The following is a 22,914-nucleotide window of genomic DNA, read 5'->3' as shown; positions in this document are numbered from 1 at the left end:
TAGATTTGAATTAATTAATTAATTAATCGATCAATCTATCTATTTATTTATTGGTGCTGGGAATTGAACCCAACAGCACTTAACCACTGAGCCACATCCCCAGCCCTTTTTATTTTGGGACAGGATCTCACTAAGTTGCTTAAGGCCTCGTTAAATTGCTGAGGCTGGCTTTTAACTCATCATCCTCCTGCCTCAGCTTCCAAGAGCTGAGATTACAGGTGTCTGCCACGGTGCTCAGCTAAATATGTTCACATAAAAAGAGAAGTTGAAAAACAATCCCTGAGGTAGGACATTCATGTGAGCAACTGCTGCACCGGAACCGCATGGCTTGGCTCTAAAATCAAGTTTAATTCAGTAGTTCTGGAGGTTAAGTTTGAGACTTTGCATTTCTAACAATTCTCTGGGTAAGAATGCTTATGCTGGCTATTCAAGGACTATAATCTGGAAATGACTTGGGTAAAGTAAAATCATAGTAGTTCCAAAACAGATACACACACACACACTACAAATATTGATGTAAACAGGTACAAAGACAAAACTACAAAAATACATCAAAACATACTGAATATCACCTATCTGCAAACTAGAAAAACTTCAGACTCAGTTTTTCACTTTCTTCTTTACTTTTACTTTCCACGAACAAGTTACTTCTAACCACAAATACTTGCTATTTTTATAGATCTTTCAAAATCAAAATTTCTAAGTTTGTTTCAACCATCATAACCTTGTTCAGGACATTTCCTTATTATAGTTTATAAAGAGATTATGTATCCCATTATACTTCACAATAAAATACTGTAGGCACAAGGAAAACTGTCAAATGTAAAAATTATATCTTATGAATCAACCACAGTCTTCCTCCTTCCTTCTTTCCTTCCTTCCTTCTTTCTTCCCTCCCTCCCTCCCTTCCTTCCTTCCAGGGGTTGAACCCAGGGCCTTGTGCATGAGGGGCAAGCATTCTACCAACTGAGCTACATCACCAGCCCCCAGTTAATCATTATGGTTAACTTATGTACTATGATTTTAAATGCTTTTTACAATGGAGTCCACTTCCATAAATCTTTTCAACAATTATCAGAAGCAAAAAATACATAAGGGACATCTAGTAATGTCACACATGAAAAAAATAAAAACTAATGGCAATTCAAACATATCCAAACATATCCATCTCTGAAAATAATATCTAATAAATCATATGCAACATTACCTAAGCTCATTATTTAACTCCAAAGAATATGCAATCAAAGTACCCTTAACCAGCTAAAAAAATCTTCAGAAAATTATTATCCCCTACATGGAGTCAAAAATAAACAATTTTCTTATTTATTTGTTTTCAGCATATTCCTACTTGTATAACTTGTTTATAATGGGTAGTAGGACATTTATTTAAAACTCACACAATTACATATTTTCACGTTTATGTTACAGTGATGTTGCTTTACCTCAGCTGTATTTGCTTTCGTTTCTGCAGCTCTTGGTTTCTGAGTTCTTCTAAGCGTCGGAGTTCTTCTTGACGTCTCATCAGATCTAGAAAATATTGACTACACATTAATATTTTTAGTTTATTTTCTGTGTTTTTATGTCAACAAGAATAAAAAATTCTCTATTGGTGTCAAAATACGTGTACAATTATATTATAAATTTGTATATTGTATAATTAAGTCTGGCACTTAAGAATCAGACCAAACAGATATAATGAACTAGGATACCGCATAAAACCCAAAGAACTCTCTCAACACAATTAGCACTATGTTAATGTCTTATGAAGAAGTGCAACAAGGAGAAAAATCCTGAAAGAAGGGGGCAGAGCAGGGAAGCTCAAAAACAATGTGAACGAGACCACTTTCAATGCCTAGAACCTAAAAAAAATAAAAAACAAAACAGAGATGCTTTAACATCTCAGGTCATATTTCCTCACTCTTAACAACAGTATAATTAACTCAAAGCCTCTAACAATCAAATTATCAGTTAAGCACAGTTACCTGATACTTAGCAGGGTTACTATGATTTTTAAAATAAAACTAATATTTTACACTTACTAAACTGTATGTTAAAAGTTGCTAACATCCGAGCTGGGCACGGTGGCACATGCCTGCAACCCCAGCAGCTTGGGAGGATGAGGCAAGAGGATCTCATGTTCAAAGCCATCTTCAGCAACAGTGAGGTGCTAAGGAATTCAGCGAGACCCTGTCTCTTAAATGAAATACAAAATAGGTCTTGGGATGTGACTCAATGGTTGAGTGCCCATGAGTTCAATCCTCAGTACCTCTCCTGGCAAAATAAAGTCACTAAGATCCAAAGATACTGAGATTTTACTGAAGTTTATACATTTATGCCCTAGCATGATAAATATCTTTCTAGGGGAAAATTACTAAAAATAAGTGATGTCGAATTATCTACAATTCTGCTTTCTGTAGTTGCAGTTAATCACAGTGCAAAAATGTTAAATGAAAAATAAACAATTCAAAAGTTTTAAATAAATGTTACAATATAGGTATAATTATTTTATTGTTGTTAATTTCCTACTGTGCCTGATTCATAAACTCAACTTTATTCACAGGTACCTATGTACAGCAGGAGAAAACAAGAGTATACAGAGAGCTCAGTACTATCCCCACCAGCAAGCTTCCTTGGAAAGTAGTCACCCTCGGGCTGGGGTTGTGGCTCAGCAGTAGAGCACTCGCCTAGCATGGGCAAGGCCCTGGGTTCGATCCTGAGCACCACATAAAAATAAATAAATAAAATAAAGGTCCATTGACAACTAAAAATATTAAAAAAAAAAAAAAGTAGAGTGCTTGCTTCTCATGCGTGGGGCAATGGGTTTGAATCTCAGCATCACATAAATAAATAATAAAGGTATTGTAACAAACAACCCAATCAACAAATGGGCCAAGGACCTAAACAGACACTTCTCAGAGGAGGACATACAATCAATCAACAAGTACATGAAAAAATGCTCACCATCTCTAGCAGTCAGAGAAATGCAAATCAAAACCACCCTAAGATACCATCTCACTCCAGTTAGATTGGCAGCCATTATGAAGTCAAACAACAACAAGTGCTGGCGAGGATGTGGGGAAAAGGGTACACTTGTACATTGCTGGTGGGACTGCAAATTGGTGCAGCCAATTTGGAAAGCAGTATGGAGATTTCTTGGAAAGCTGGGAATGGAGCCACCATTTGACCCAGCTATTCCCCTTCTCGGTCTATTCCCTAAAGACCTAAAAAGAGCATGCTACAGGGACACTGCTACATCGATGTTCATAGCAGCACAATTCACAATAGCAAGACTGTGGAACCAACCTAGATGCCCTTCAATAGATGAATGGATAAAAAAAATGTGGCATTTATACACAATGGAGTATTACTCTGCATTAAAAAATGCAAAATCATAGAATTTACAGGGAAATGGATGGCATTAGAGCAGATTATGCTAAGTGAAGCTAGCCAATCCCTAAAAAACAAATGCCAAATGTCTTCTTTGATATAAGGAGAGTAACTAAGAACAGAGTAGGGTCGAAGAGCAGGAGAAGAAGATTAACATTAAACAGGGATGAGAGGTGGGAGGGAAAGGGAGAGAGAAGGGAAATTGCATGGAAATGGAAGGAGACCCTCAGAGTTATACAAAAGTACATACAAGAGGAAGTGAGGGGAAAGGGAAAAATAATACAAGGGGGACAAATGAATGTCAGTAGAGGGGGCAGAGAGAGAAGAGGGGAGGGGAGGGGAGGGGAGGGGGGATAGTAGAGGATAGGAAAGGCAGCAGAACACAACAGACACTAGTATGGCAATATGTAAATCAATGGATGTGTAACTGATGTGATTCTGCAACCTGTATATGGAGTAAAAATGGGAGCTCATAACCCACTTGAATCAAAGTGTGAAATATGATATATCAAGAACTATGTAATGTTTTGAACAGCCAACAATAAAAAATTAAAAAAAAAATAAAGGTATTGTTATTCATCTACCACTAAAAATTAAAAAATAAAAAAGGGACTCTCAAAATAATTTTTCCTTTAAAAAAAGGACTCAATACACAACACAGCTCAGTGGCAGAATGCTTGTCTATTATGGTGCAAGGTCCTGGGTTCATTGCCCAGTATTACAAACAGAAATAACAATGTAATAAAGCAATTATAATACAAATTCAGGATTATTTTAGACTCCTTTACAGAAACACAAAATGCTAGAAGATTCTAAAACATGTTACCAATTAAGAAAGAAAGGGTAGGGAAAGATAAATGATTTCACACGTATAACAAGGATTATAGATAATATTTCAGCACATGCAAGAGCTCAAGAAATACTGTTTCAGCCAGGCACAGTGGTACACACCTATAATCCCAATGGCTTGGGAGGCCGAGGCAGGAGGATCCCGAGTTTAAAGTCAGCCCCAGCAACAGTGAGTTGCTAAAGCAACTCAGTGAGACCCTGTCTCTAAATAAAATACACAATAGGGCTGGGGATGTGGCTCAGTGGTCAAGAGCCCCAGTTCAATCCCCAGCACCCACCCCCAAAAAAGAAATACTGTTTCTATGTCCTTATTACAGAGGATAATTGAGAATAAACAGCAATAAGTAATGAACAGTAGTCAAGTCATGCCTGAACCTATATACAGTAAGGTTAAGATTTAAGCACATATGAGAATTATGATTAAAGATGGGGCTGAGAGTATAGCTCAGAGGTAGAGAGAATGTTCAGCATAATAAGACATAGATTTCATCCCAGTACAAGAAAGAGGAAGGGAGGGTACAAAAAAGACAGAGGGAGGGAAGATTAAGTCAATGCCATAAATCCAAAAAAATAAGAGGTAAGATTAACAAAAATTACAGGAAAATCAAAAGGATGACCAGATATAGTTATTTCCTTGTCCTTCTTTCTTTGGTAGTTGGGAATCATCATTTAAAGGAAATAAATATACTTTTATTACTTAATTTATAAATACAAAAGCAAAATTTTGTAAAAATATTAAAAGAAAAAAAAAGGCAACACAACAAAGAAAAGCTCAGTAGTGGAAAGAGAGAAAGTAACAGAAAAATACATGGTGAAGAGTTTATACTATCTGCTTAGAGTTGTATTAAGTTAGGGTAACAAAGATAAGAAAATTCAAGAACTATGCTGATGATCAAAAACAGATGGTAAGGCAGGAGGATCACAAGTTGAAAGCCAGCCTCAGCAAAAGTGAGGCGCTAAGCAACTCAGTGAGACCCTGTCTCTATATAAAATACAAAATAGGACTAAGTTCAATCCCGGGTAACAACCCCACCCCTACCCCCACCTCCCCAAAATGGGCTGGGGAATGGCTCAGTAGTCCGGAGTCCCTGGGTTCAAGCCTCAGTACCAAAAAATAAAAAATAAAAACCCCAGATGGTAAATACCTGAAGTCCCAACTTATTTGGGAGACCGAGGCAGGAGGATGGTTTGAACCAAGGAGTTAGTGGCCAGCCTGAGACTAATTTAAAAAGGGGGGGGGGGGGGACTAGGGATGTGGCTCAAGTGGTAGAGCGCTTGCCTAACATGCGTGAGGCACTGGGTTCGATTCTCAGCACCACATTTAAAAAAAATGAACTAAAGATATTGTGTCCACCTAAAAAACTAAAAAATAAAAAAAATTGTAAAATTTTAAAAAAGGGCTGGGGATGTGGCTCAAGTGGTAACGCGCTTGCCTGGCATGCACGGGGCGCTGGGTTCGATCCTCAGTACCACATACAAATAAAATAAACATGTTGTGTCCGCCGAAAACTGAAAAATAAATTAAAAAAAAAAAGGCTGGAAGGGCTGGTACATCTGTAATTCTAGCAACTCTACAAACCAAGACAGGAGAATTAAAACCCACACCTTATACTTTATCCAAAAAGTAACAGAAATTTACCAAAATGATTTAGAGTTGAATGAACAAATATTTACCTTTTAAAGAAACAATAACTCTGAAGTATATTAAATGGTTTACAGAAGGCAAACATCAGATAAAAGAAAGTCCCATAAACATACTGCACATAGGCAGAGAGATATCTGTAGTGCCTCAATCTCTGTGGACAGCTAACTGAAGATAAATATTAACTGAAATGCTAACTTAAAAAACAAAAATGAAAAACTTGGGGCTATAGCTGCTCAGCAGCAAACAGCTAGCATGTGTGAGGCACTAGGTTCGATCCTCAGCACCACATAAAAATAAACTAATAAAATAAAAGCATTGTGTTCGTTTACAACTACAAAAAAATAAAAATAAAGAATAAAGTAAAGAGCCAGGCTGGGGATGTAGCTCAGTGGTAGAGTATGAGGCCCTGAGTTTGATCCCTAGTACCACCAAAAACAAAAATAAATAAACAAATAAATGACCTGAAGAAGAGAAAGTAATCCTATACTTAAAGAAAATAAAACTATCAGGCGTAATGGCAAAGAGTGGTGGCAGGAAGGACCAGAAAAAATTATTTGGAAAATTAAAGATCAAAAAAGGGAAGAGCGATATGAACAATAAAGACAGGTATTAAAAAAAAAAGCTAAAGACGACAAAAAGGGAAGTGAGCTTCTGACACGTTTAAAAAATGGTTTATCATATTATTAGGTATCCGAGTAGGGAATGAGAGAACATTATGGCCCATTAGCAGTGCTCTTAGAAGTTCTGTTAGCATAGTCTCAAGTACCTTCCAGCTCATTACTAGGAATTTACTCTTTCTAAATCCCCATATCCATCAGCGCATATGGATCTTTTATATCTCTTCTAGGTTATCCATCTATATCATTTTGGCATGTAGCAATAATTTATAAATCACCAGTATCTGTCCTAATTTCCAACAAATAATCTTGATATATGGTTTCATGACTTAACTAAAACTATCAAGAATTGCCCACTATACTTCTCTTTTTGCCTATAGAGTATATATTTGCTACTGGCAAAATTTAACACCACTGAATTATCTCTAACAAATTACTCAACATAGGTAGAACTTATATAAGACTGAGCAAGCATCGTTAATCCAAAAACCTGAAATCTGAAATACTCCTAGTCCCAAGCATTTTGCGTGCTTACTCAACCTGAAATAATTTCATGTTTTTATAAAAGAAATTCTCTCAGAAAAAATAATTTTTTTGCTGTTCTTTTCACATTTTTCTTTTTTTAATTTGTTCTAATTAGTTATACGTGACACACTAGAATGCATTTTGACAAACTGTACACAAATAGAGCATAACTTTTCAATACTCTGCCTATAGATGGTGCTGAGTCACACCAGTAGTGTAATCATACTATGTGTATATCATACATGTATAATAATGTCTATCTCATTTTACTGTCCTTCTCATCCCCGCCTTCCCAGTCCTCCCCTCACTCCTTTCTGCACAATCCAAAGTTCCTTCATTCTTCCCTACGCACCCCTCAGTCCCTGACTATGGATCAGCATCCACTTATCAAAGAAAAAATTTGCAGCAAAGAGAAATATTGAGTTCCAACTCTTGTCTTTAGACTCCTAAATAGGAACTTAAGTAGTAATACATGTCAGTGGACACATAAATAAATCTCAAGAAGAAAATACCATACCATATCTATATGAAAATATCACACCATATTTATATGTTTTTACCTTGCCTCATTAGCATTAATTGGTGTTCATGCCTAGCTGCTTCCATTTCTGCCTCCAGTTTTTCTTTGGCTTCTCTGATGTTTCTATCAACCTGCTCACGCTGCTGTTTTTCCATTTCATCAAGAGCCTTCCATCGAGATGCATACTCAAACTCAAATGTTCCAGGTTGAGCAAAACGTGGTGGTTGTTCTCTTTCCCTAAATTTACATTAAAAACATAAAGAAATGTATGCTTAAAAAGTAAACAACAACATCAGAGAATACTCTACCATTTATTGAGCATTTATAATGTTCAAGGCTCTTCATCACATAGGTAGTACTCTGATTACATGGCAAAATGTAATATTTTAGTAATAAAAGCTGTTAGAAATCATTGTTAGTAAATAAACATTTATTTATTAATAAACAGGTTAACTGGCTGAGCCAAAAATCAAAGGCCTAACCCACAACTTGTTTTAAGTGCTAACAAAATATTTTAAATTCAATTTGAGCATCAGTCTGTTAACTGTGGTCCCTCAAGTACAGTATCTGGCCCTATCATGTAAATTTAGTATATGTATATATATATATATTTTTTTTTTTTTGAGAGAAGTAACATAAATGATGAGCAAACAAATGACCAATTAAAAAATAATAATAAAGGTCTATGAATGCTATCTAAAATTTTTTTAAAAATCAATTATTACTGGCTATGAGAACTTTAAGAAGTACTCATAGGATCATAAGAACACAATACAATCTTTTTTTTTAAATATTTTTTAATTGTAGATGGACATAATACCTTTATTTATTTATCTTTATGTGGTGTTGAGGATTGAACCCAGTACCTTACACATTCTAGGCGAGCACTCTACCACTGAACCATAACCCCAGCCACCACAATACAATCTTCATCCCACCTATAATTTGCAACTGTAAATTTTAACTTTTATTTTGAGGTAGAGAAAGAAAGATAAGAGGTGGGACCAATTTCAGAAAGATAAAGCATAAGGTTGTCACAGAGGGAAAGATGTAATAACAAGAAAAAGCTTTGAGGACCTTTCACAGGTACATGAGGACATTCAAAGGTTAGTCATGATCTAGATATTCTATACCTGCAAAACAAATTTCCATCTTTTCTTTATAAAGTATTAACTTGGAAGGGTGAAGAAGTAAGATGATATACCAACCACTAATTTACTAAGAACTGTATATTAGACAGCAGTCCTAACTCTGAGACTGACTATAAAATAAATATAAGAATTCTTCTCTTTCTCTCTAGGAAAACAACATGGATTTTTGGACCCAGAATTAAATTTTAAACTTGCTTTTTATCCTCTATGAGCATTTTCTCCTGAACCTGACTCTTTAGTAGTAAATCTAGGAAAATTAACTAGATTTCTTTTAAAAAAATTGTATTAAATCCCACTTTTGTTTAAGACTCTTATAATTCCAGTTCTTTAATATAATTCCAGTTCACAATCCAAAAGTGTACACTATCTCAAATTTGTAATGGTAAGATATAACAAGAAAATGTCAAGCAAACAGTTAAGTCTTTGAAGAACAGCATTATGGTTCTGAATTATGATCCATTACTAGTGATACTCTTCCCTTGCTCCAGGACTCAGTTTGCTGCTGGTTGACTCCCCTATTCCAATGACTGACCCCCTTTCTCAGTCTTTTTTGATTCCTTCTGATCTTCCAATCTGCTATATATATGGATTATTTCAAGACTCAGAGTTCAGTCCTTTGGCTTGTTATCACATGTTGGTACTCTCTGCCAGGACAGATCCTCTAAAATCAGATGCACCCAACTACCTATTTGACTGCCCTAGTAACACCCAGAATAGTGCTTGGCACAAAGACAATAAAGTGACTGTTTATAAAAACAAAGTATTTACAGACAACTTATGCAAATATAATTGTACCACACTAAATAAAAAAGGCAACTGATAGGGTTGGGGTTGTAGCCCAGTGGTAGAGCGCTTGCCTTGCACACATAAGGCCCTTGGTTCATTCCTCAGCACATTCAATAAATAGATAAATAAATAAATAAAAAGATATTCTAATACCTTAAAAAATATTTTTTTTTTAAAAAAAAGGCAGGGTCGGGGCTGGGGATGTGGCTCAAGCAGTAGCGCGCTTGCCTGGCATGCGTGCGGCCCGGGTTCGATCCTCAGCACCACATACAAAGAAAGATGTTGTGTCCGCCGAGAACTAAAAAATAAATATTAAAAAAAAAATTCTCTCTCTCTCTCTCTCTCTCTCTCTCCCTCCCTCTCTCACTCTATCTTTAAAAAAAAAAAAAAGGCAGGGTCTGGGATTGTGGCTTAGTGATAGAGCACTCGCCTAGCATGTGCAAGGCCCTGGGTTCGATCCTTAGCACCACATAAAAATAAAATAAAGATTTTCTTTTAGATGTCCAACTACAACTAAAAAAGAAAAAAAAAAAGTTATTTCCAAAAAAAAGTGATTCAAAAAAGGGGGGAGCAACTGATAAAATTTACAGCATTTTGAAAATGGGCTTTTTTTTAAACCTGTAAAATAGTTCTTCCGCTGTGCCAGGATATTTGACCTCCCAACACTACTCCCTACCCACCCAAAAGTCTTCTTTCTACTTAAATACACCTGAAGCATACTAACTGAAGATATATTTTCACATTATCTAGATTCCATTTTTCTCTAGCATGTCTCCTCCTAACCACCTACCTCTACCACAGTATAAAAGGAAAGATTATTATAAGTAAAATTAATGTTTCACACACAAAAAGACAACTAGCATTCAACATAAACCAGATTACTCTATTAACCAGATTGTATGACTACACAGAATATCGTATAACCCAATAGTACTAGACAGTAAATATGATAAAATAAACACCCCTGATAGCACATATCTAAAATATCTTTATTAATAAAATCTTACTTATGATATTGCTGAGTTTTCTGCATTAGCTTCTCTGGCAAGCCATCTTCATCATCAAACTGCTCCATGGGCTCCACAATGACTGGACGAGGAGTCCTGGATATATAAAGAATTAATAAATATTAACATAATGCCTACTTTCAACACCATTCTAGATACTTTTTATAATAAATATATATGCTTGGAGCTGGGCGAGATGTCTCACGCCTGTATTCCCAGTGGCTTGGGAGGCTGAGACAGGAGGATAACGAGTTCAAAGCCAGTCTTAGCAATGGCGAGGCGTGTTAAGCAACTTAGTGAGACCCTGTTGCTAAATAAAATACAAAATAGGGCAGGGGATGTGACTCAGTGGTCGAGTGCCCTTGAGTTCAATGACTAATACCAAAAAATAAATAAATAAAATAATGCTTGGAAAATATCTCAGTTGAGAATATGTCAGAAGTAGCATATCTTGGGCTGGGGTTGTGGCTCAGCGGTAGAGCACTCGGTTCGAGGCCCTGGGTTCGATCCTCAGCACCACATAAAAATAAAGATTCAAAAAAAAAAAGTAGCATATCTTGTCATAAAATCAGTCAATAAATATTTGCTAGCCAGATACAGGTGAGTGTCAAAGCCAGAAAATACGAGTATATAAATTATCAATTATGAATCAGCAGAACCACTGTAGTTCACTTTTATAAAGCACAATGAAAAATAATGCATACCTAACCTATGTTTTATGTTATGTGGCCCTTATCATTCCCATGTCCCATCACTTCAAACCATGCTTCTCTACCCACATTTACCCATATCCCAGTCTACCAGTGTCGTTCAGGGAGGGGAAAAAAATCTTTCTTAAAAAACTGCTAAAGCCTGTTGGGCCCAGTGGCACACACCTATAATCCCAGCAGCTCTGGAAACTGAGGCAGGAGGATTACAAATTCAAAGCCAGCCTCAGCAACAACAAGGTACTAAGCAACTCAGTGAGACCCTATCTCCAAATAAAATACAAAATAGGGCTAGGGATGTGGCTCAGTGGTTGAGTACCCTGAGTTCAATCCCCTGTACTCCACCCCCTAAAAAAAAGCTAAAGCCTAAAATGACACCTAAAGGTATCAAACAAAAGTAGGAGACGCAAAAGACAAGACATTCATGGGGCAAGTTAGGGAAGAGGGAAGAGACAAAGAGTGTATACTGAAAGATGTGACTAGAAAAACATTCTCTTTTTTAATATTTTTTCTAAGTAAGAGGAGGAAGGAAGAGTTATGATGTTATACTGATATTAAATTTTTTTTGCTATCAGCTCACCATGCACACAACAGTAAAATCTACTTACTCTGCCTTCAAAAAATGATGCTTCAGAGAGAAATAAGTTTGATTGTTAATGTTTTAAGTGCTACCAGAAGAGCTAGAAATGGGGAAGGGGATTTTTGGAATCCAAAAGCTTCTGTTTAACACATAAACAAGATCCTAAACCAGAGAAAAGTATACAAAATTATTTTTAAAAAATTATATCTGAGCTAGTGGAAACCTTTTAAGAAAGAATTAAAATCAGGTATGGGATATTACGGAATGTAATTATAGAGACCTCAAATAAGCTAAGTAAGAACACAAAAGAAAAGGGATTTGAATTTTGTTACTTCTAAGAGGACTCAAAGGGGCCCAGGGCCAAAATGAAGATGATGCATTAAGTGGAGAATTTACCCACTGGAAACTAGGGCAGGACAGTAAACATAAGAATAGCAATAAAACCAGAAAAAAGAGCTCCAGGTGAGCAAAGGTCAACAAAGATAGAACATGCACATCCCTTCAATAACACAAGGCTATTCTAATTCCTCAAAATTCAAAAGATACTCACGAAGGAAAATTACTAAGCAGACCACTTGTCTCAGAAAACATGACAATTACTTGAAAATGACAAGATTTTTACAGGAAAATGGTAAACAAGGTTAGGAGAAAAATAATGACATCTTTATACTCTGAAACATATCAGGTATTTTAACTATAACATGGACCATTAGCTAATTCTTTTTTTTTTTTTTTTTTTGGTGCCAGGGATTGAACTCAGGGGCACTTAACCACTGAACCACACCCCCAGCCATTTTTTGCAATTTTTTTTTTAGAGACAGGGTTTCACCGAGTGGCTTAAGGCCTCAATAAATTCCTGAGACTAGGTTTGAACTCTCTTATCCTCCTGTCTCAGCCTCCCGAGCCACTGGGATTACAGTTTTGTGAAAACACACCCACTTGCCACTAGATGATTCTTAAAAACATTTGGGGAGAAAGGAAGTAAGAGTCTTCTTGGAAGAAACAAACACAAATGTGTATACTCTCACAGCCCCTCCTTTTATATTACCTGTTCCTGCAATTCTACTTCTAAAGAGACATGAACAAGCATGCAAAAATCAGTCACAATCACCTTTATCCATTATATAACAAAAGTGAGAAATATAGGAATGTGTGGCACACAGAAGGGAAGTACTTAAGGACTGTATCTTATTTTTGCTAAATTAGGACATATGTGAAAATAGTAACATCCGTGATTTCACTGTACCTACTATTCTTTAGAATCATCCTTTGTCCATTTTCTCATCTTAATTTATTTTTTTTGAAGTACTAGGAATCAAACCCACTTATATTCTACCACTAAGCTACATCCATAGACACACACACACACTCCCAATCCTCTTTATTTTTTAATTTGAGACAGGGCCTCACTAAATTGTCCAGGATAGCCTCAAACTTGCAATAATCCTTCCTCAGCTTCCCAAGTAGCTGAGATTATAGGTGTGCACCACCCCACTCCACTTTCACCCATCTTTTTAATTTCACTTTCATCTTTCAGTATTCACAAAGGTTTTAAATCTTAAACTCTAATATTTATCCCCATTTTGTCACCAGAATAATCATCTTGAAAATGTTTCATTTAAATAAGAATTTAAGTTTTGTATAAGAAAATCCCATGAAATACCATCATTTGGAAAGGACCTCTAATTATGTTGTGACAGTGACTTAAAAGATGATGCAGGGGACTGAGATTGTGGTTCAGTGGTGGACCACGTGCCTACAAGCACATGTGAGGCAATGGGTTCAGTCCTCAGCACCACAAAAAAAGAGATAAATAAATAAATAAAGGTGTTGTGTCCCTCTACAACTAAAAAAAAACTAATAAAAAGAAAGAAAGATGATACAGGGCTACAGGTGGTGCTCAATGGTATGGTGCTTGGCTAGCATGCCCAAGGCTCTAGGTTCAATAACCAGTACTACCAAGGCCAGTCTTAACAACATACCAAGGCCCTAAATAATGGGCAAGACGGTCTCAAAAAATAAAAACAAAAAGTTTGGGGCTGGGGATGTAGCTCAGTTGGTAGAGGGCTTGCCTCTCATGCACAAGACCCTGGGTTCTAATCCCCAGCACCACCAAAAAGAAAAAAGTTTGGGAATGTAGCTCAGTGGTAAAACACCATCAAAAAAGGTGGTAGAGTATTTTGATAATATAATATTTAAAAAGTAAAGAGATGTCTTTTACTTTACCATTTTGTGGGGTTTTTTCTATATTACTCTTTATTAGCATAGTTGGGAATAACTAAAGAGTTATGATAAAATAAGCTTTAGCAAGACAAAATAACCAAATGTTTGACAAAGGAAAAATAAAAAATATTTTGATAATGTTATCTTAAATTTATATAGTGACCCAATAGACCAATATGGTGATTTTAAAGGGGGGGGGGTTTCTTCTAATATTTTTTAATCTTCTTTTTTGTTCTTTTGAAGACATTTACAAAATAACTGACCACATACTAAAATTTAACAGATAACTGGGACTGCTAAAAAATATCGGGTCTAATTGAGAATGATAGTATCCCAAAGGTTAAAGCTGCTTTTCTAGAAAGGTTAAGTAGCAATTTACACTTCCACTACCAGCAGGTTTTTCTAAATAATCCTCAAATTTCCAATATACAAGTGAAAGAAATATTACAGCTGGGCACAATGGCACATGCCTATAATCCCAGTGGCTTGAAAGCTGAAGCAGAGGCAGAAGGATGGTAAATCAAGGCCAGTCTTAGCAACTTAGCAAGGCTCTAAACAATGAGCAAGACTGTCTCAAAAAAATTAAAAACAAAAAGGTTGGGAATATAGCTCAGAGGTAAAACACAAGCCAAACAATTGTTGAAAAGAAAAAAAATAGGTATCACAATGGTATTTTTATTAAAGGAATTTTTAAATCTAGGAGAAATCTCATTTAGTATAGGAAGACATAACAAAGTAATAAAATGATGGAAAAGTAATCCCTTTCAAATGAGTAGTAAGCAAAAGCTATTAGTGTTGAGAGCCACAGCTGAGTAGGAATGGCCCCTGGCGTTTTGCCAGAAGTAATGGTTGAGAGGCGAGCCATTAAGATGATGCTGGATTGAAACAGGCTGTGTATTCAATTGTATATAGACCCCTGCTATCCGGCCTGGAGAACTCCTCGCGGGGATTCCTGGGGAGTTCGCGTTGGTTGGTGAAGTTCTGGTGGAGAGTTCCGGTTGGTGTGTGAGGTTCCTGGAAGGGCCCTGTTGGGGGGGGGGGGTTCGAAAATAAAGTTTGTTCCTGCTTGAGTGGCTCCTGATTTGTGCCCAGCCAGACTGCGGCAATTAGTATATGACATGTGTACAGAAATGAGTTAAAAAGGCAAGTCTAACACTGCTAGTCTATCACCCTAATTGATAAGGCTGCTTATCAGTGCCTAAGCTATTAGAACAATAGTTTGTGAACATAAACTTCTGGTAAATTTGATGACTGATCCCACCACCCTACACACACACACACACACACACACACACACTCCCCTGCACTCCAAGGCTCAGGTTAATTTTCCTGGTAGAAAACACATCATTTTTTGCTTAGATGAGTTAGAAACATCCTGTGTGAATCTAATGGAAGGACTCTTGGAAGTATACACAGACCATACTCCATGCTACTTTTCCCTTTTGCTTATTTTGTGTACTTTCAGTATAATAAATCTTAAAGAATTGCACAGATGCTACAGCCTCTTGATCCTTACAGTGATCTGCCAAATCTGGAGGTATTCTTGGAGTCCTCATGATACACCTGTAAACACACTAACCAAATATAACTTCTACTGTCATTTTCACACTTTTATTTCCAGTCTTTTTTCTATTTAACGTAATATTTGAAAACAGCATATCTCTAGTCTTACAGATATATGTATCTATAAGAAATATCTATACTTCCATTTTTAATTTTTTCTTGATAAATTGCTTTATTTATAAAAAAATAAGCAAAAAATGAACATGCAAGAATTCTTTGGTTTAATCCCCACACTACAAAGAGAGAGATGAAAAAAACCAAGCAGTTGATAAATAACATCTGTGCATAGTAGAATGCCCTATCATAATCAACAGAGTTGTAATTTGTTTAGTTTTGTTTGAAATTTTGTGGACACACTACAAAACTTACACACCATTAAAATTCAGAAAAGAATTAAAACAAGTTCAAAATATACTCTTTTAAAGCATACAACTCAGTAATTTATATGCAACCATCACCACAATCTAATTCCGTAAGATTTTCATCACCAAGAAAAGAAAACCTGAACGTAATTAGCAGTCATTTCTCTATTTCCCTTGCCCTGATCCACTTTCTGTCTGTATAATACATCCTTCCTTTAAAAACACAAACAAGGCTGGGTGCAGTGGCACATGCCTGTAATCCCAGTGGCTCAAGAGGCAGAGTTCAAAGCCAACCTCAGCAATTAGCAAGGCACTAAGCAACTCAGTGAGGACATGTGGCTCAGTGGTTGAGTGCCCCCCGAGTTCAATCCAAGGTATCCCCCCCCGCAAAAAAAGCCAAACAAACAAAAAACTATTTGCCAGGAGTGGTGGTAAACACCAATAATCCCAGTGACTAATAAAATTAGTAGAAGCTGACACAGAAGGATCCTAAATTCAAGTAATTTAGTAAAGCCTGTTTCAAAATAAAAAACAAAAAGGACTAGAGATATAGTCAGTGGTAAAGCATCCTTGGGTTCAATTCCCAGTACCAAAATCAACAAAACTCTTATTGGGCCAGTGATGTAGTTCGTGGCAGTAAACTTGCACAGCATACATGAGGCCCCAGGTTTCATGGCCAGCAGCACTAAATCTAAAAATAAATAACAAAAACTATTGAGCATCATAATATATACTTCCACTATTATGTAATAATTCCCTTTGGGAAATAACTACATAACAATCCACAGTAAATGCAATTTAACTGATCTGATCTCTATTAATTTATATTTGTCCAAAACCATTAGAAGAAGTCAGAACTAAAATGATAGCTGTGCATGGTGGCATGAGCCTGTAATATCAGCTACTCAGGAGGCTGAGTCAAGAGAACTGCAAGATCAAGGCCAGTCTGGGCACACAGCATGACCCTGTTTCAAAATTAAAAGGGCTGTATGCCTGTAATCCCAGCCAACTCAGGAGACTCAGGCATGAGAATCACCAAGTTCAAGGCCAGCCTCAGCAATTTAGTGATACCCTGCCTCAAAATAAAAAGTAAAAAGGGCTGGGAATGTGGTTAAGCATCCCTGGGTTCAATCTCTCTACCAGATGGATAGATATATAGACAGACAGACAGCTGCATATATAGCTCAGGAGTAATATGTCCCCAGGTTAAATCTTCAATACCAAAAAATAAAGATGCAGGCATAGCACTATTATATGTAGGTTTTTAATTTTCCCTTTCTCACTTTTTTTGCCTCTTTTGTAATTTCAAAATAGCATAAGAATGTAATTTACACATACTTTTGTACAGTATATTATGTTGTTTATCCAACACCATGTATAATATGTAGCATTTTATGGCAAATTTAAAGATTTTCCTTTCTTCTCTCTTTTTTTTTTTTTTTTCTTGATACTAAGAATTGAACCCAGAGACATTCTACCACTAAGCAATATCCCCAGTCCTTTTTATTTTTATTTTGAGACAGGGTCTCACAAAGTTGCCCAGCCTGGCCTCAAACTTGTAATCCTCCTGCCTCAGCCTCCCAAGCAGCTGGAATTACAGATGTGCAGTATGCCAACTGCCTCTAAAGATATTTTCAAGAAAAATTTTGATCTTAGAAGATATTTACAGGGTTGGAGATATAGCTCAGTAGTAGAACACTTGCCTAGCACGTGAAAGGCCCTGGGTTTGATCCCCAGTAATGGGGGGAAAAATATTTAGATTGTAAGCCCCTATGGTACCACTCCTGAGCAATTTACTCAAAAGACTTTCAGAAGTAATGCAGCTATCAGTCAATAAACATTTGATTGCCTCATATGAACCAAGACCACAAACAAAGCTAAACAAAACAGTCCCTAAAATCTTCAGACTAAGAAAAAAGATAATACTACTCAAATTATGAGCTAGAATGGAACAAACTAGAATGCTGTCATAGACAGTAACAGGAAAGGGTCTGGGATTGTGGCTCAGCAGTAGAGCACTTGTCTAGCACATTCAAGGTACTGGGTTTGATTCTCAGCACAACATATAAATAAATAAATAAAGGTATTGTGTCTAATTACAAATAAAAAATATATTAAAAAAAAAGAAAATAACAGGAGGATTAGAGGTATGCTCAGTAGTAGAGCATTTGCCTATTATGCACAAGAGTTTAGGTTTAATCCTTACCACAAAACTAGAACAAGGCCAGGCACAGTGGCGCACATCTGTAATCACAGTGGCTTCGGAGGCTGAGACAGGAGGACCTTGAGTTCAAAGCCAGCCTCAGCAAGGGTGAGGCACTAAGCAACTCAGTGAGACCCTGTCTCTAAATAAAATACAAAATAGGGCTGGGGAAGTGGCTTAGTGCTCTCCAGTGTCCAAAAAAAAAAAAAATTTAGAATGAGAATAACAGAGGGACTACAGTTTAGACAAGACAGTCAAAAGACTTCCTCTCCACCACATATTTTAGCTGGCACTACCATGCAAACAGCAGAAGAGAAGAGCATTCTGAATTCTCTGAGATGCAAAGCTTCTAAGCAAAGAGAATCTGTAGGCAGCATCAATCACCCCACAACATAAAAAGCAAGGGACCTGATACCAGACTAAACTTATTACAGCTATAATTCAACTTACTACAACTAACTGCTGTACAACTTTAAGCATATAACTTTACATTTCTGGGTCAATTTTTTCACATGAAAAATAGGACAAATAAAAACCAGTATTACAGCAAAAATCCAAGAAACCATGATTATGAAATATCTCTCAGATAATAAAATGTTCAACACCTTGCCAATTCCCTCAAAACCATTCTTCAAGTTGAGTGCAGTGGCACACACCTGTAATCCCAGCAGCTCAGGAGGCTGAGAAACGAGGATCACAGGCTCAAAGCCAGTCTCAGCAACTGCAAGGCACTAAGCAACTCAGTGAGACCCTTCTAAATAAAATTCAAAACAGCTGGAGATGAGGCTCAGTGGCAGAGTGCCCCTGGATTCAATCCCTGGTACCCCGCCCTCCCCCCCAAAAAAAACTGTTCAATATTTAAAAGCTACTTATGAGAACTTGTTAAATATTTACCAGTGTGGCTATCACTTTAAAAAACACCAATTCATCAAAGCTTGCAATAGAAAAAAATACAAATCACATGCTTCTCCCATTTCAAGAAATGTCTTGCCCATTCCTTCATTCATTCATGAAATAATTACCACAAGCCTACTATGTGACCAGGTATCATTAGAGTATAGGTGTTGTTCCCAGCACTTCAAAATAAAATTAAAATGAAACACAACACAGGTGCTGGGATTACAGAGTTGGAACAAAACAAACCCCTGCCTTCATGGAGCTTACATTCTATTTGCAGAGAAAGACATACAAATTAGAGGCTGGCATTGTGGCTCAGCAGTACAGCACTCACACAGCACGTGTGAGGCCCTGAGTTCGATCCTCAGCACCACATAAAAAATAAAGATATTGTGTCCAGCTACAACTAAAAAATAAATATTAAAAAAGAAAGACATACAAATTAAAGCATGGGCACTAAAGAGAACTAAAATGAGGAGTGAATCCTAAGTGATGGTACAGAGGATGGTTACTTTAAAACAGGATGAGCTGGCCAGTTTCACATTCCTGTAATCCCAGCAATTTGGGAGGCTGAGACAGGAGAATGTCAATTTCAAGGCCAGCCTCTGCAACTTAGTAAAACCCTGTCTCAAAATAAAACATAAAAAGGGGATGAGGATGTGGCTCCGTGGTAAAGTATCCTCGGATTAGATCCTAGATCTCAGTACCCCCCAAAAAAAAGATAAGATGATTGGCTTCTGTAAAGAGAACTAATTTTAGCAAAGTAGGAAAAAAATGGAGCCAGACGCAGTGGCACACGCCTCTAATCCCACAGACTCTGAAGGCTGAGGCAGAAGAATCACAAGTTCAATTTAGCAAGGCCCTGAGCAACTCTGTGAAACTGTCTTTAAGTATAATACAAAAAAGAGTGGGGATGTTGCTCAGTGGTTAAGCGCCCCTGAGTTCAGTTCCTGGTACAAAAAAAAAAAAAAAATGAGGTTTATCCCAGTAAGGGAAGAAAGTTCTCTAAGCAAAAACAGTAAGACCAGAGGCTGATACCAGAACAAGCTGGCTGTGTTGTAAAGCAGCAGAACTACTATGAATTTCAATTTTAGCATGAGTGCTAAACAGTAAAAAACAGAGTGAAAAATGTTTTACAAATATCCAAACCTCTAAAGACCAAAGAAATATTATTTTAAATTCAATTTCCCACACCCTAAAATATTTGAATATTTCACAACCAATGGCTGACCGCACCACATGATAAAGAAATAACAAAAATCTGCCAGGTATGCACATACCCACAATCCCAGTGGTACAGGAAGCTCTGAGGCAAGAAAATCCCTAATTGAGGTCACCCTTAGAAATTTAGTGAGGCCCCAAGCAATTTAGTGAGACCTTATCTCAAAATAAAAAACAATTTAAGTGCTAGGAATATAGCTCAGTGGTGAAGAGCTTCTGGGTTCAATCCCCAGTACCAAAAAAATTAAAATAAGCTAAATTTAAAAAACAAAGAATCCGTCATAGAACAGTTTTGAAAAAAAAGCGAAGTTGATTGGACACGGGTGGGCTTACATCTGTAATCCCAGTTACTCAAGTGGCTGAATGAGGAGAATCACAAGCTCCAAGCCAGCCTGGGCAATGTAGAGAGACCGTGTCTTAAAATAAAATAATAAAAAGGGCTAGGGATGTAGCTCAGCAGCAGAATGCTAAGAGTTCAATCCCCAGTTTCAAAAGAAAAGTTAGATGATTTACACTCTCTAATTTCTCAAAGCTTAAAATAAATTAGGTAATTAACTAAGTAGCTTTAGAGCAGATACAGTGATAAACAGAACAGAAAGGAAAATAGATTCAGGCATGCCAGGTAAGTACTCTACTACTGAGCAACACCCCCAGACCTTTTCTTCCCCCAGATTTCCAATTTTGACAAAAATGCAAATAAGAAAAATGCAACTATAACCTTTTCAACTGTACTTCACAAAATACAAAAACTTCTGCTCTTTGGAAATCACGTTAAGAAAATTAAAAAGAAAGCCACAGGGCTCAGGAATGAGGCTCAGTGGTAGATCACTTGCCTAGGACACATGAAAGCCTAGATTCAATCTCTAGTACTAAAAAAAAAAAAAGGAAAGCCACAAAGAGACATATTCATAATATAGACATGTGCCGGGTTTCTGTTCTCACGACTAAAAGGCTCAGGGGTCACTCCAGTTAAACTGGGCTAACTGGGATGCACGAAATAACCACACAAGAGACACAAATACCTTTTTCTTTGGGGTCGCTGTGACGGCTCCTCTGACCTTAAGGGTCCGCAGAAAGAGAGAGAGATAGCACATGCTGACCCCTTTTATTGAGGGAAGCTATTCAAATGAGGCAAGGGGTCAGGTTTCAGGGGGCTGTGTATCTTCACGAAGTCCACTGTCAGCAGGTTGACTGACCCTGAGTAGGCCACACCCAAGGACACAGTAAGAGAAGGGGACACACACAAGGCACTTCCATGGAAGATTCTATCCTAAACAGGGCAAGGGGTTATATTACAAAGGAACAGGTGAGCACAGCTTCACCCCATGGGGCTGTAGCAAGACACACCCATTTCTGTGACTGAGCGCCTCAGCACCCAGCCGGGGAGTGTAACTCAGTCACCCGTAAGGTTGGCCTCCCACAGAGATGTACCTAAAATAGATAATTTAGTAAAAAGACAAATCACTCAATTAGACAATGGCCAAAACATTTCAGATACTTCATGGATATATAACTTGCCAAAAAGCATATAAAAAAGATGCTTATCGTTAGCCATCAGGAAAATAAAATTTTAAACACAATGAGATACTACTATGTTCACTAGAATATCTAAGATTAAAAATGCCCAGAGACTGGAGGAGGCAGAAGGATAGCAAGAAGACCCTCAGTAATTTAGCGAGACCTTGTCTCAAAATTTTTTTAAAGATGTTAAAAAAATTTAAAAAGAACTAGGAATGTAGCTCAATGGTAAAGCAACCTTCAATCCCTACTATCAAAAAAAAATAAAAATAAAAAAGAGAGAAAACTAAAAATGCCAGAGCCTCTCATTTTTGGCTGGTGGGGATTCAAACACCTTGGAAAACAGTTTTGTCGGTTTTTGTTTTTTATTTTGGGGATTCTGGAAGAGTACCAGGGGACTGAACTCAGGGGCACTTAACCACTGAGCTATATTCCTCGCCCTTCTTTTATTTTGTGATAGGGTCTCACTAAGTTGCTTAGGGCTTCGCTAAATTGCTGAGGCTGACTTCAAACTTGAGATCCTCTTGCCTTGGACTCCCAAACCACTGAGATTATAGGCAGGCACCACCACACCCAGTTAGTTTTAACAGTTTTTTTAGGAAAATGAACATATAGCAACTTACCCCTGAGTATATACCTAAGCCACATGAAAGCATAATGTTCAAAAGAAGACTTGAACACAAATATTCATAGTGGCTTTATTCACAACAGTTGGCCAAACACCAACCCATAAGTCACTGGACAACTAGATATGGTCATAAAACAGAACATAATTCAGCTATAAAATACTATACACACATTGATAAGGATGAAATCTCACAAACACGCTAAGCAAAAGAAACCAGACACAAAAGAGTACATGCTACATGATTTCTATTAATAAAGACTAAACTTATCTGTGGTAATGAAAAGATTAATATCTACTTAGGGCAGGGGTAAGTAGTAGAGAGTAAGTACAAAGGGGCACGATGCAACTTTTGGGGGACAATGGAAATGTTCCATATCTTGATAATAGTGGTAGTTACATGGTTACAAACATTTGTTAAAACTTATTTGGCTCAAATTGTACCTCAATAAAAGCTAAAATTTCTTAAAGGATTGTTTTGTATGATTCGTAAGTCCTAGTGAGCAATACATAAAAATTCCTTTTTCA

At 37.0% G+C, this 22,914-nt stretch overlaps 1 protein-coding gene across 3 annotated transcripts in view; it reads right to left on the bottom strand.

Moving 5' to 3' along the window:
- Pspc1 (paraspeckle component 1) overlaps positions 1-22,914 on the bottom strand; it is a 94,377-nt gene that overhangs the window by 59,310 nt on the left and 12,153 nt on the right. For all 3 annotated transcript variants that reach the window (XR_003583605.2, XR_003583606.2, XM_027941556.2), the window contains exons 3-5: positions 10,488-10,583; positions 7,584-7,780; positions 1,443-1,527 (exon numbers count right to left, since the gene is read on the bottom strand). Coding sequence is in view for 1 of the 3 variants with exons in the window: in XM_027941556.2 (XP_027797357.1) it covers positions 1,443-1,527; positions 7,584-7,780; positions 10,488-10,583 (378 nt within the window). In the remaining 2 variants the exon portion in view is untranslated. The remainder of the gene's footprint in view (positions 1-1,442; positions 1,528-7,583; positions 7,781-10,487; positions 10,584-22,914) is intronic.

The sequence above is a fragment of the Marmota flaviventris genome, chromosome 4 (assembly GCF_047511675.1).
Source record: "Marmota flaviventris isolate mMarFla1 chromosome 4, mMarFla1.hap1, whole genome shotgun sequence".
In the NCBI taxonomy this organism is placed as follows: Eukaryota; Metazoa; Chordata; class Mammalia; order Rodentia; family Sciuridae; genus Marmota; species Marmota flaviventris.
The sequence above is the reverse complement of the archived record's forward strand: the minus strand, read 5'-3'. Positions and strand labels throughout refer to the sequence as shown.